The sequence below is a fragment of the Ostrea edulis genome, chromosome 4 (assembly GCF_947568905.1).
Source record: "Ostrea edulis chromosome 4, xbOstEdul1.1, whole genome shotgun sequence".
NCBI lineage: Eukaryota > Metazoa > Mollusca > Bivalvia > Ostreida > Ostreidae > Ostrea > Ostrea edulis.
In genome coordinates this window covers 24,528,947-24,543,946 of record NC_079167.1, presented here as the reverse complement: position 1 = coordinate 24,543,946, position 15,000 = coordinate 24,528,947, and the positions used below count along the sequence as shown (strand labels likewise).

At 37.9% G+C, this 15,000-nt stretch overlaps 2 protein-coding genes across 7 annotated transcripts in view; one reads left to right on the top strand and one right to left on the bottom strand.

Moving 5' to 3' along the window:
- The window catches only part of LOC125671611 (GTP-binding protein SAR1-like), a 7,097-nt gene extending 5,511 nt beyond the window's left edge, over positions 1–1,586 (top strand). For all 6 annotated transcript variants that reach the window (XM_056162327.1, XM_056162325.1, XM_048907443.2 and 3 more), the window contains one exon: positions 1,078–1,586. In XM_056162327.1, coding sequence (XP_056018302.1) covers positions 1,078–1,188 — 111 coding nt within the window. In that variant the 3' untranslated portion in view covers positions 1,189–1,586. The remainder of the gene's footprint in view (positions 1–1,077) is intronic.
- A 5,929-nt stretch (positions 1,587–7,515) lies between these two features.
- On the bottom strand, positions 7,516–10,479 carry LOC125671609 (kyphoscoliosis peptidase-like). Its single transcript, XM_048907439.2, has 4 exons — positions 10,238–10,479; positions 10,020–10,135; positions 9,406–9,522; positions 7,516–9,183 (listed from the first exon to the last, which is right to left on the bottom strand). The coding sequence occupies exons 1-4, from the start codon at positions 10,376–10,378 to the stop codon at positions 7,869–7,871; spliced, it is 1,689 nt and encodes a 562-aa protein (XP_048763396.2). The 5' UTR covers positions 10,379–10,479; the 3' UTR covers positions 7,516–7,868.
- Between the last annotated feature and the right edge of the window lie 4,521 nt (positions 10,480–15,000).

Sequence of the window (15,000 nt, the reverse complement as noted above, 5' to 3'; positions counted from 1 at the left end):
ATGACCTTAAAAACGGAGATCTCGTGTCGCGGCAGCCGTTGCCACGATAAAGGATCCTCACTGCCACGACCCTGGGCGCTAAGAATAGGTCTAAATTTGTGGTACTTCACCTACAGTTGGTGATGTCTCAATATGAGTGAAATATTCTCGACAGGACGTAAAATAATCAATCAATCAATCCTTACGCTCCGGGTTAAAAACTATAGGTCCTCAGTATTCGTTGGGTGTCGTAATAGGCGACTAAATGGGGCGGACTTTCAGATGAGACAGCAAAAACCGGGGCCCCGTGTCACAACAGGTGTAGCACGATAGAGATCCCTCTACGCTCAAAGGCCATAAGCGCCGAGCATACCCCGGTAAGCCTTAATTTTGCTGCCCTTCATTGGCAATGGTAACGTCTCCATACGAGTGAAAGATTCTTGAGAGGGACGTTAAACAATACACAATCTATTGTTCAACTTACATTCTACGTGTTGCCGAGTAAATGCAGAAAAACCGGTCGCGGTAACTCATTGGCAGAGCGTTCGCTTGGTAAACTGGTGATCGTGAGTTCTAGTCCCGCTCGTGTCGTCAAACCAAAGACGTTAAGATAAATAATGATTGTTCCTTCGCTAAACGCTCGACATTTAGAAGTGAGAATCACGGGTCTTTCGAAATGACCTTATAAACGGAGATATTGTGTCACGGCTGGCGTTGGCACGCTAAAGAACCTTCACTGCTACGGCCCTGAGCGCTAAGCGTAGGTCTAAATTTGTGTTACTTCACCTACAGCTGGCGATGTCTCAATATGAGTGAAATAATCTAGACGGAACATATAAACAATCAATAAATCATGCAGAAAAAACTAGATCTAGAGACACTTAGTATTATATACGTATTTTCTTTCTAAATGTAAACAAGATCTTATTATGTTTTCGAAAGAGGCGGATATTCCTCGTGATAACAGGAACGCTACTTATTTTCTTACTTTCTGCCGACAGGATTTTAACCTATTCTGTGTGACAGTATATTTTCATCATTCAAACTTGGTCTGTTTTCAAAATTCAATTTTAATGATTCTTTTTTTTTTTTTTACAGAATCAAGAAAACAACAAATCTGATCGACAGTGCAAACTCTTTATGACTAGCATGGTGAATGGTCAAGGTTACGATGACGCTGTTCGGTGGCTAACAAAATATATAAAATAAATTCGCGGAAAGCATTAGACTTCCTTAAAGTCTCGTTTAAAGTCAGCATTTTGCAAATTCTATGGTCGCTTAAATGATCTGTGGTTTGCAAATACATGTACGGGTTATCACTGGATCGAATCCTGTCAGACGTGTTCATTACCGGTTGTTAAACTGATTATGACTACGGATACATGTAATTCCATTTACCCGATCAGGATCTAGGGATCACGGCGGGCGTGACAGGTCAACAGGGAATCCTTATTCCTGCAGAACTCACCTCTTGTATGCCTAGGGGTCTGTGTTTGTTCTTCTCTTTATCGGATTTAAGACATTTATCTTCACTCGTTTATCATGTTTGAAAATCATTGATTCACTGTATATTTTTGTGTTAAAAAATAAAACGCAAAACCAATTGTCACTACCACGAACAACACTGCGGGAAGTAAATATATATTGTATATCTCCCACAAACTGTGGAGATACACAGAGAACATGTTGTCTGTCTTTTAATGATCAGAAGTCCTAACTTCGTAGGGGAGATATGTCATTCGATGATCGAATTCCTGACTTCGATATGGAGAGATATTTAGAAGTTTTATTGGGCTCAATGTTTGCTTATGAGTATGAATCATGGTCATTTTGCCAAGGTCCCTGGCCAGCTTGAATCAGCCCCGCGTATTAGTCCCACTAAGACAGTCGTGCATTCAGTAAGGAACTTTTTAGTAATATATGTCGAATGAAAATTGCATATGACAAATGTACGCATACAATTTTCGAATCAATTCAGAAATAGGTAGTATTCAGGGGCGGATCCAGGAATTGCGGTACGGGCAGGGGGGATGAGGGGTACCTGTAAAGTGCGAAACAAAACGAAATCTATGCTCAAAGGCGAATCCAACTTTTAAAACTTTATATCAGTCAAGCCAAAAACCTACATTAAAGGGGAGGCGAATTTTATTTAGATGTGGTAACTTTCATAGGGGCCAAAGATACCATTTTTAATTATTATAGTTAAGAAGCAGAAGACGATGTTTGACGGTTGATTATAGCCGATAACTGGACTTTATTTCCAGTTCACCATGACGATGCGAGAGGTAAGATCTTGACAGAGTTGCTTCTAAACGTTAGGGGTCTAATTATCATCTTATATCGAACTTTTCTCCGAATTTTTAAAGTGATGCAGCTGGTAAAAAAGAAAACCAAGATGGCGGCGTGATATACCATGTGAATATTATGTTTACAGGAAGACAGTTTTTTTTATTATAGATATTTAAAACGTCGAGTGCCTGTGCTTCAAAGTATTATCCGCGGTTTGAAATACATAATTTCAATATCTGAATCCATTTCTTAAATGTGTCACGGTACGCTGATTTAGGTAGACCTTTGAGGCACTGACTGATGGCTGAGCCAAGGGCTTGTTGGGACTTGTAACGACGACCAGATAAGAACTTTTTAAGTTTTGGAAAAAGGAAAAAGTCGCATGCAGCTAGATCTGAAGAGTATTGTAGGTGTGACAAGACGGTAACCTTCTCCGACTTCAAAGATTGTTTCACAAGCTCAGATGTATGTGATGGGGCATTATCATGAAATAGACGAACATGCCTAAATCCTGACACAGGGCGTCGTGAATGATAATATTTCTTGAGCATTTTTAGTATAACATCTCGGTAATACCGACTTGTTACACTTTTGCCCTTTAGCACCGAAATCTGCACGGCTATACCATCACACGAGAAGAATATGCATTAAAGAACCTTCTTTGCGCTTGTGGTTCTTTTGGCAACAACATGCCTTCTACCGTTATCGCGCTGTGGTACAATACACATTACACATCGAACAGTCATCGTATTACATCGTTTCATGAACGATAAGAAGTACTATAAGTGTAAGAAAGTAATAATTACGCAAATGTGCAACTCAAATGAAATTTTGATAGTGAATTTTCTATAAAATTGGCTTGTTAAATTGTTTACAAATCTGACACGTGCTCAGTGCCTCTCTTTCGCTTTTTTCCGAACTAGTGTCCTCCGAGGTCAATGCACATCGGAGATTACGAGCAGGAATTACTGACAGGATGACAATGATTCATGAATCGACATTTCTGCTGATTTGACGAGTTTATTGCTTTAGATTTATCCTGATTCTATTAAGTTATATTCATTTAATAACAATTATGTTAAATAGTTATTTTCTTTTTCAATTCATTTACCGTCAGTTACAGCTTGTGTTGCTTTAATGAAAACGTTTATATCTTTTCCAACATTATATTACAATCAAAATTTGCAAATCATAAGAAATTTCATAAATCATAAAAAACAAGAGGTACTGTGAGCAATGCTCACTAAGAATACCCCCCGCTTACCCCAATCTCCCAAAGGGTGTTGGTAATAGGTATAAACTACCTCTTTTCTGAGTGTAAAAAAACAAATGGCATGACAAACTGAACCATATTGCTACTTCGATGTCCAGTGCGCGTGACCTTTGACCTTTTGACCCCAAAATCGATAGGGAACATCTTCATCCCATGGGTAGTCCATATGTATGATATGGTGACTGTAGGTGGAAAGGATAACGCTTTAGAGCCCGGAAACCATATTGCTACTTCAATGTCCAGTGCGCTTGATCTTTGACCTTTTGACCCCAAAATCGATAGGGATTATCTTCATCTCATGGGTAGTCCATATGTATGATATGGTGACTGTAGGTGGAAAGGATAACGCTTTAGAGCCCGGAAACCATATTGCTACTTCGATGTCCAGTGCACTTGACCTTTGACCTTTTGACCCAAAAATCGATAGGGAACATCTTCATCCCATGGGTAGTCCATATATATGATATGGTGACGGTAGGTGGAAAGGATAATGCTTTAGAGCCCGGAAACCATTGCGTCTACAGACGGACGGACAGACGGACAACCCGATTCCAGTATAACCCCCCCCCCCCCCCCCTCTCACAACTTGTTGCGGGGGGTATAAAAATCCAACAGAGCACCCAGTATTCATAAAAGCCATATCCGTAACAATTTGTACTTTTCTTTTCATTGTAAGAATTTTGTATTAACAAGAATGGGTTATCTCTTCAGTGTCGAATGGACAATAACTTAACCTCTTCATGCTCAATTCGCACGTTTAGCGCGAAACATACAGCGCCCTCTATCATGACAATTCCTAGACAGGAGAAATTAATTTCATTTTAATGCACTATGTTTAAACGATTGAAATTACATTTCACTTTTCATTCGCAATTTTTCACCATATAGAGACGTCAGTTGTTTAGTTGATTTTTAGAGACGTCACTTGTTTAGGTGACTTGTAATTGCTACAAAGTTTGACCTGTGCATTGTTCTCAGGGAAGTAGCAGCGAGGAATCTTTTTTGTGCCAATGCCTCCGTTTTGAATGCCATGTCGAAAATACCCCTAATTTTGTGTTAGTTCAACTTCCTTAAAGTCATCGGGCACAGAGCGCAAGAATATACATGTATTGCAAGGGACTTTTGAGTGATTTGCAACACACTTTCACCTTTCTTTCATATATAAGAGACAAAATACGAAACGTCCACTAAAACATATAATCTTTTCCCCCCTCAAAACTCAATTCAAATGCACAAAGATTTCTTTTGTTAAATGTAAACAGAATTATCTGAAACAGAGATAGGATTTTCCCCCCAGTTTATTTATTGATAAGATAACCGTTCGTGGCTGATTAGAGTAGATGCATGGTAAGGCATACTACACATTTCACACGCACGAGTTTCTGCATATAGCAAGTAGAATATATGAATTCATTGAACTTTGCAAATTTAGTGAAAATAAATCAATATCAAATTGAAAAATAAGAGGTCCATGGGCCTTAACGGTCACCTGAATACCATGTAAAATATTTTACAAAGCTCGAGTCTCCTATGCAAAATTTTTTAAAGATCATTAACATAAAGACATTTAATTTAATTAAGCAGTATCTTATTATGTATAAAACATAAATTAATTAGAAAACAGGCATTGCCTATATAAGCTCTCCCCATACAAAGACATTTCTAACATATCAGATAATTTATCATAGGACCCAAATCTCCTAATCTAGGAGTATTGAGTAGAACATTCCATGATTGCTTGCTCGTGTAATAATGATAGAACCTGAACCCAAGAGTCATCAATTTCACAATTTTAGTACCGACTCAATGCTTATTATAATAATGCAAATATTTTGCTTCCTTGATGTCCACAAGTAAGGATGAAGGTTTTTTTTTTCTCAAAGATATACATGTAAGTGCATTTCCAACATAAATGTGTGGCTAATTTAGCCCTATCGTTGTGCATAAACCCTAGCCCAGGGGTCATGAATTTCACAATTTTGGTAGAGGATTGAGTACTCATTATAATTATGCTTTGATGTCTATAAGTAAAGGATACGTTTTTCTAAGATATAATGCATTTTCAATATATGACGAATTTAGTGCCACCCAGAGGCCTGGACCCTAAACCCAGGGGTCATGAATTTCGCAAGTTTCGTAGAGGATTGCGTACTCGTTATAATCATCCAAAACTTTGGTCTCTTTAATGACCAAAATTAAAGAATAATATTTAATGTAGAATGCATTTTTAGCCCCACATAGGGCCTTAATCCTTGATAAAGAGTCAAGAATTTAGCAATTTTGGTAGAGACTTGTGAACTCATTCTAAGCATGCAAATATTAGCCTCCTTGATTTACAGAAGTTTTTCTAAGATAGAATGCATTTTCAATGAACATGTATGACCAACTTAGAGCCTACTTGGTGCCACCCAGGGACTCAACCCTGAGCGTAGGGGGGGGGGGGGGGGGGGGTCATGATTGATTGCTTATAGTCTTACATCGTTTTGGCAATATTTCTGCCATTTTACGGCGGTCATGAATTTCACAATTTGGTATAGGACTCATTGCTAATTATAATCATGCAAGCAGTTTAACCTTGATGTTCAGGAGTACTGAAGATTTTTGAAGATTGTATTGCTTTTGATGGCTTTGACCTCAGGCCCCAGAAAGACTGAGTCGACGCAATTCAGTTTGTGTTCCCCTTTACCCATAGATGTTATATATCAAAGTTCAGCCGTTCAAGAGAAGAAGCTGAAAATGTTCAAAAGTTTACGACCGACGCACGATGACGGACAAAAACAGACAGCAAAAAGTCTCCTGAGTGACGTGTATAAATAAACGCCTTTATTGAGACTAATATGGACAAAATATGTACACGGGGATGTAGAACAGCGACACTCTCGATCCTGAGAGAGTGGAGAATCTTCTTGTGCCATTTCCCAAACTTAAAACTAATCATGATAACTGTTTACGATAGGTGAAAGCTTACAGACGACTTACACTTAAAAAAAGGCATCTGTCGACACATGTATGTCTGCTTTAAGGTAAGAAAATGAATATTTTGTGCACACTTTTAATTTTGTAGAATTATGTCAAAATATACCGGTATCATTCAAACGAACAACCCTGGTCGTGATATGTGTATTTTAATTAGCATCGTACATGTATGTTGACATTGTTGTAGCATGCATTGTGTACATCATCGACCCAAGCAGGTACATTTGTAGCAGACCCTTCTTATAGTGTCGTTGCATTTAGCCTTCTGCCAATGCAACTTACTTTGTAGATCATGAGTGTAGAACACAGCGGTAAACAATTTTGGTTATAGCAATCGTGGCTCAGTGAAATCACCTCATACTAATTTCCTACTTAGCTCGTTTGTGGCACTTTTTAAAGGCGATGGATCCACCAAAGAATATCGAGATCCTCTTCAAGCAAACCAGAACGTACTTGAGAAAAGACAGTCAGAGACTAAATGTCGGTTTGCGTTTTATCCTTGTAAATTTATGGTGTCATTGTTAATTTAATAATACTCCAACAATAATTTAATCCTACGACATATTCATGACATTATCATAACCAATCAACATACTTTAAGAAAAGATAAGATTTATCAAGGACATTTTAAACATTTGAGTATTGCTAAGAACCTTCGAATATTGCATATGCATGCACGATTTATCTAGTAATAGATCAAATGAGCAATATCAGTATATTGTGCAATAAACACAAATTTTGAATGGATATTTCACATGGGAAATCTGTTAGTATGTAAATGTTCAAAGATCTTGTTCACATCTCTCGGAGTGATACCAACTGTACATGACATACATGGGTTACCTTAAGTATTATGTAATTTTATATGCATTTATTGCTTTAGTTGATTAAGGTAACTTTTAGTAAATTTGAAATCACAATTTGTTTTTACATGAACAGATCATCTTGTAACAAGTTTGAATAACGATCATGGATGAAACACTAGGAACTCTTAACTATTTTGGGTAGTTGGACGGATTGAATCAATTTATTTTCTGTATATTACATGTACATGTACAATGATAAATAAACATATAACTTACCTTCTCCTTTCTACAATATGTACACAAATATTGAATTTAAAACAGTTTTAATTCCATTGGACGTATGAATGATGGCGGTGTAGACATCATGAGAATATTTTTATTTCATATGATGGTACACTATAGGTGTCTACAGATAATCCTACATAAATCTAATATTTGCTACAAAGTTCATGCAGTAGTTTTAACGTCAATTAAACCAAAGTATCAAACTGCGTTGACTGAATTATTTCAATTATATTCTATAAAAAGGAAACTTTTCAGCATTTTTATATCACATCAAAAGTAAAAAGACCCCAGTATTTGTTTTCATCGACATTTGTTCCCATGATATCGACAGTACGTCCAGCTCCTGGGGTTCTGATCTCAGCTGACCATTCGTTGCCATTATGTTTCATTTGCTCGTCACCTGCAATAGCTTTTCTAACGACCGAAGATTTAAATCTGAACTTGACTGATTTATTAGCCGGTAAATTTCCATCAAGGGGCTCGATTAACGAACAGCTATATTCTTGGGTATGTGGATGTGTTGCAGGAAAAGGGATGCAATCTTCATCTGCGCTCTCACACTCGACAAGAAAGTTAGCCATGCCATGGTACAGGTCATCACTGCTTTTCTCTCGTTTGAACATGAGCTGCAATTTGTAATATCCGGTATATGGAAGTCTAAGTTTTATATCCAGAAAGTCTTTTCCACCTGTGACCAGAGTGAATCTTTCTCCGTTAGGGAATTGATTAGTGGCGTGTGATAGCTTAAGTAGAGTGGGTATATTCCTGGTTGTCTTTAAAGTCAGCTCCACCCGACCATTTGTGCTTCTCAGAATCGCAGGTATCTTATACTGATTCCACTTCAACAATCCATGATCAAATGCCGCCGGTTGTATCCCCCATTGATTAGTTAGCCGTGGGTAGGGACTGGTTTTGCGCGTCTCTCTACAGTTGATAACAAAGGTCATCAGATCGTTCAGTTTCTCGAGAGATGGATCCACCCTACCAAATATTCTAACACTATACATTGTCGCTTTTGGCGGCTGAAGTGTAATTTTGATTTCAGTGGCAGATTCCTTTCTCAGGAATCCATATTCTTCTATTCTGTTCCCACTCTGTTTTTCCCAGAGATGAAAGGAAGTATCGCATAGCTGTCCTTTCTTGTCTTCTATGACAATTTCAACAAAACCTTTGACATCTACCACTCCGTACCTGTGCGACTTCGGTTTGATATTCCATTCCATAGCACTCTGTGTGAGTTCAATGTTTCTATTAAATTCTTCAAGAGACATTGGTGTTTTAAGCAGCTGCCATTTCTTACTGTAGTCCGTGATGCTGTTATCAAAAGGGAAGTGGGCCACAATGAAATGAATTGGATTTGGCAAAAAATGGAAATTGGAGAATTCTCTCTGAAACTCCCCACTGTCACTAAGATGACCTGCACCCCATGTGCATTCAATAAATTCCCATTTGTTATCTAAGTAGACCGCATTCCAAGCATGATTAGTGTCGGTATTGGGACTAAAGTGCTTTTCTGGGGAATGGCCATAGCCTTTGGCAAATCCATGAATAACTTGCACCTGTATTTGTGCAATTCTGAAACAAGACAAGAAGTTTAGAATTGAATTATGTCATTAATAACATGTTACGCAGACGAGTAGACATAATTATGAATAATATGATTCTTTCAATATAAAAAAAAAACTATATGTAATTTGTGTTGCTGATATATGAATCCAACTTCACAAAACTCAGTTTAAGCAAACCTTATTTCACTCGAATTTCACTTTAAAATGTTATATCAAAAGCATTATTAACTTGCAAAAGGCTTCAAAGAGATTAGCGTAACCGCTACACACAGACGCCCCACTTCTCAAAACGGAATCAGCATCAACTCCTCCGTAGTTTCCGCTGAAGAAAGCATGAGTATCATATCTAATAAAAGAAATATACAACATTAAATTCAAGACGTACACATACTCCCTGACTGCGATCTTTCAAGAAATGATTTAATGTTCTGCAGGGTTTTCAAAAATATAAATCGCCAGAGATTGAAGCGTAATATTGTTTTGCATCGATTGGTTGGTCCACTTTACATTGTCCAACCGAATATTAGAAACACTCTCTCCAATGCTTATCGTAGAATTTATTACACTTGGCCTAAAGCTGACGACATATATATATATATATATATATATATATATATATATATATATATATATATATATATACACGATTAAACATTTTCGAATGGGACGTGAAACAACAAACAAATAAGAATTGAAGAACCCTTAGTTTCTAATAGCCTTGTTTATTCCCCCGACTCAGGTACCCCATGGTTGTTTACTACATTCATGTATAAGGTAAAATTCCAAACTGCGGGGAATATGGACGTTTGATATTCATTGAAGGAGAATTTTATTTTCACATACCTGATATTGTTTGCAATCCAAACATAGAAAGCTCGAACTTTCTCCTTGTCAGTTCTCGCTCCTTGGACAAGATATTCAACCAAACTTGCAACGGAGTTTTTGACATTCTGTGGCGCCTGTTTTGTACACAGATATAACCCGAACTAGTGTTTTTAGCTCAATTAAACTTGCAAACTAATTAAACTATCTGACCAAAATATCACTTTAATCTTACAGACCTTTAACGCATGAACATCGATCGATTGAAAGGCATCCGTTCGTTTGTGTTGTTCCCGGTTCGATGTCGTTTTGCGGTGAACCTTTGAGACTTCACTGTGTTCGTCTGCTGGCTTGACTTGAGTTGATGTACAACATCCCATTGTTCAAGCTTTTGATTCAATGACTTTGTGGCTTACCTGCTTCCTAGTTAGTTTTACTTGGAATCGGGTAATTTATCAAGGGTCTGCCGATAGATTTAAATGCCAAAAACTGAGTGTCAATATCTTAGTGATTTACGTACGGTTCGTTTAGTAAACATTGTTTTAAATAGACATGCGATAAATGTAAAAATGTTATATAGTCTCCATAATTATAGGGTACTTGGGATTTCATTCCGAAGGCAATCTTCCTAATAAAAGTAATTTGAATTTTAACTTTGCACACTAAAAAATTTTGTCGGAAGGAAAGTGTGTCAACTGAGAAACTACTTGCAAAGTAATATTTCAATCAAAGTAATACTGTCACTGTATATCTAGGCGACACGACTTGTGTAAATTGTAACTTTATATCACATTAGCTAATACGAATACATGTATATCTCGCTTGACGTACAGTTAGAAAACAGTCATGCTTGATACACACACACACTTTATATATTTTTAGGTCACCTGAGTAAACTCAGGTGACCTATTGCAATTGGTTTTCGTCCGTCGTCGTCTGTCGTGCGTTAACAATTGAACATTTTTAACTTCTTCTTGATTACTACCAGTCCAATTCTTTTCAAATTAGATATGAAGCATCATTTGGACAAGGGGGGCATAAATTGTAAATTACAGGACTCCAGCACCCCTGGGGCCCTAGGGGTGGTGCAAAAACTGCCCAAAATTGATAATTTTTATACGCCCGTCTTAAGACGGGACGTATTATGGTATGGCGTTCATGTCCGTCCGTCCGTCTGTTAGCTTTTTCGTGTCCGATCCGTAACTTAAATACTACAAGGCCTAGAATCATCAAACTTTGTCTGTAGATACATCTTGGGTAGAAGGTATGTCGCACATTAAAACCAGGTCACTGTGACTTTTCATTAAGAAGATATCCGTCTGTCCGTCCGTCTGTTAGCTTTTTCGTGTCCGACCCGTAACTTAAATACTACAAGGCCTAGAATCATCAAACGTTGTCTGTAGATACATCTTGGGTAGAAGGTGTGTCGCACATTAAAACCAGGTCACTGTGGCTTTTCATTAAGAAGATATCCGTCTGTCCGTCCGTCTGTTAGCTTTTTCGTGTCCGACCCGTAACTTAAATACTACAAGGCCTAGAATCATCAAACTTTGTCTGTAGATACATCTTGGGTAGAAGGTGTGTCGCACATTAAAACCAGGTCACTGTGACTTTTCATTAAGAAGATATTCGTCTGTCCGTCCGTCTGTTAGCTTTTTCGTGTCCGACCCGTAACTTAAATACTACAAGGCCTAGAATCATCAAACTTTGTCTGTAGATACATCTTGGGTAGAAGGTGTGTCGCACATTAAAACCAGGTCACTGTGACTTTTCATTAAGAAGATATGGCCATATATGGCAAAAACTTGTCCGGCTCATAACTTCAAAACTATTAGACCTAGAATTACCAAAATTGGTCAACTAATGCATCTTAGGTAGAAGGTGTGTCGCATCCTACTTTAAGGTCACTGTGACATTTAATTAAGGTGATATAAAAAAATGTTTTAATGGGTACAATCTATACTGTTAACAATATGTGACGGGCGTATCATGTGCCGTGGCGGTGCACTTTATTCAAAAATCTTCTTCTCAAGAACCACACACGTGTAAGAAAAACTAAATGCATGGTGATGTAGAGCAGGGAGGCCTCTACCAAAATTGTAAATTTCATTATCTCCGGGGTAGGGGTTCTGACCCCAGGGCGGGGCCAAACTTGGTATATAGTGTTTATGTTTAAAACACTTAAATAACATATTCTTTAGTGCTATTGATACTAAATTGAAAGTAAATATATATTTAGAAAGAACACGTACTCCTTTACCAAATTGTGAATTTGATGATCACAGGGGTAGGGGTTTTGGTATCGGGGTGGGGCCAAAATGGTCAGTTATCAAATGTGTGAACAATAGACATTTTTAACTTCTTTTTGATAACTATCATTCCAATTCTTTTCAAATCTGGTATGAAACATATTTGGAAAAGGGGGGCGTAAATTTAAGGATTCCTGCACCCCTGGGGCCTTAGGGTGGGGTAAAAACTGCCCAATTTTCAAAAATCTTCTTCTTCAGAACTGCACATGTGTAAGAAAAACTAAATGCATAGTGATGTAGAGCGGGAAGGCCTCTACCAAAATTGTAATTTTATGATCCCCAGGGTAGGGGTTCTGACCCCAGGGCGGGGCCAAACTTGTTATATAGTGTTTATGTGTAAAACACTTGAATAACATCTTCTTTGGTGCTATTTATACTAATTTGAAACTAAATGGATAGAGCAGGTAGTCTTTTACCAAAATTGTAAATTTGATGATCCCCAGAGTAAGGGTTCTGACCCCAGGGTAGGGCCAAACTTAGTATATAGTATTTATGTCTAAGTTTGCTGATACTGTATAAAATCTAAATGCATACTTGCAGATGTTTTAATGTTAATACACCTATTATTTAAATCCTTTCATCAGTGTATGCACTTTTGAGGGCAGTGAAGTATAAAGGACACCACAGAGTCGTCCACTTCTGCTTCATACTTAGATATTTTATTGAAAGTAGACATTAACGGCAAACTGACAACTCAACTGTATGACAAACGGGATGATTTCAGCTTCTCCATCGTCAACTTCTCACATTTATGTAGCAATATTCCATTATCACCTGCATATGGTGTTTATATATCTCAACTGATTCGATATGCAAGAGCTTGTTCTGGGTATAGTCAGTTTTTAAATCGAGGTAAGCTACTGACAAACAAGTTGATGGTACAGGGATTTCAACAGTCTCGATGTGAAGTCAGCATTTCGCAAATTCTATGGTCGTTATAACGATCTAGTTCGTCAATACACCCTCGCATTGGGTCAAATGCTGTCTGACGTGTTTCATACCGTTTGTTAAGCCGTTCTTGGCACACTGATTTTGACTGCAGATAACTCCGTTTACCTGATCAGGATATGGGGCTCACGGCGGGTGTGACCGGTCAACAGGGGATGCTTACTCCTCCTAGGCACCTGATCCCAACTCTGGTGTGTCCAGGGGTCCGTGTTTGCCCAACTATCTATTTTGTATTGCTTGTAGGAGTTATGAGATTGATCACTGTTCGTTATCTTCACCTTGCATTAAGAACACATCTTGTTTTATACTGTTGCTGAACATTAGAATTTAGCTTAGATATTCAGAACAGGACTTTTTTTTTTTCTAGATTTCATAGCCCATGGAAGTAGTGATACTTTTTCACTAGTATTCAGGTGACCGATAAGGCCTGTGGGCCTCTTGTTTTTCTTTTTCTTTGTGTGTTTATTCAAGCGAACATTTCTTATAAAATTTTAGTCAAGTATCATCTTAACAACAGTCGCGCATTTTCAAGCCATGTGTTTAATTATATCATTAGACTTGTCCTCATTAAATATAAAATTCAGAATCCTGTTTTCCCCCAAGTGTGGTGGAAGTTGTATTTTATGCTTTACCAAAATGCAAAAATACACACAATCCTGCATCTAATATATTCAATTCGAATACCTGACTTAAGCGGTATTGGTCTTGAGCGTTCTTTAACTATTCTTTTAACAAGAGACTCGTGGGTAACATCGCTCACCTGAGCAGCAGTTCCTAGCAATAAACAAGTTTGAGCAAAACTATCATTATACAAGCAGCTTTGTTCAGAAAATCTATTCAAGGGTAACGACTAAAAACTCATTTATTATCAAACTTAATTATTACACTTGACTACAAATTCATTTATTATTATATGCCCTTGTAGACGAGTATGCCTTTCGTATTAACAAAATTCATCTAAGGATGTTTTGTGCCAGGTTTGGTTTCCTATACATTCGCACGTAAAACTTTGATCCCCTACTGTGGCCCCACCCTAACCCCAGAGATCATGATTTTTACAAACTTGAATCTCCAATTTGTCAGCAAACTTTCATGTAAATTTCAGCTTTCTTGGCCCAGTGGTTCTTGAGAAAAAGATTTATAGATGGTCCCACCCTAGTTTTGCAATTTTGTGATTATCTCCCCATTGAACGGGGGATGGCCCTTCATGTGAACAAACTTGAATCCCCTTCACTAAAGGATGAAAGGTGAAGAAGGATGCTTTGTGCCAAGTTTGGTTGAAATTGGCCAAGTTGTTCTGAAGAAGATGGTGAAAAATGTGAAAAGTTTACAACGACGAAAGACAACAAATTTCAATCAGAAAAGCTCTCTTGCGCCTTCGGTTTAAATGAACTAAACACAATGGACGTGCAAGCTCTACGTTAGGTTATAAAACACATTAGCACACACAGATGAGATATCTTGCCATCTTCCTGTACAGAAACAGAGCTCTAAATTATTAGACAAAGTTGACTTGGTATTCCTCACCTGCTTGTCCTCTCCGGACCCAGGACTAGGCATCCTGCCAAGTACGTCCTACAGTCTTCATATTGAAGGATCGAGATCCTGGGTCGATTGACCACAGATGGCGATTCTTCAAGATTCCTCTTCATACACTATAGGTATAGTGTAATCGGAGATTGGGCTGTTGAATCCTTAGGTGATCGTTCCAAGGTCCATCCATCTTCAATACGAGGACCAATCCA

Bases quoted from the DNA above. Each gene is read 5' to 3' on its own strand.
- LOC125671609 (XM_048907439.2), bottom strand. From the start codon at position 10,378: ATGGGATGTTGTACATCAACTCAAGTCAAGCCAGCAGACGAACACAGT. The intron at 9,523-10,019 runs GTATGTGAAAAT...TTCTTTTATTAG, and splicing joins TGGATTGCAAACAATATCAG to ATATGATACTCATGCTTTCT. The intron at 9,184-9,405 runs GTTAATAATGCT...GTCTTGTTTCAG, and splicing joins CTCTTTGAAGCCTTTTGCAA to AATTGCACAAATACAGGTGC.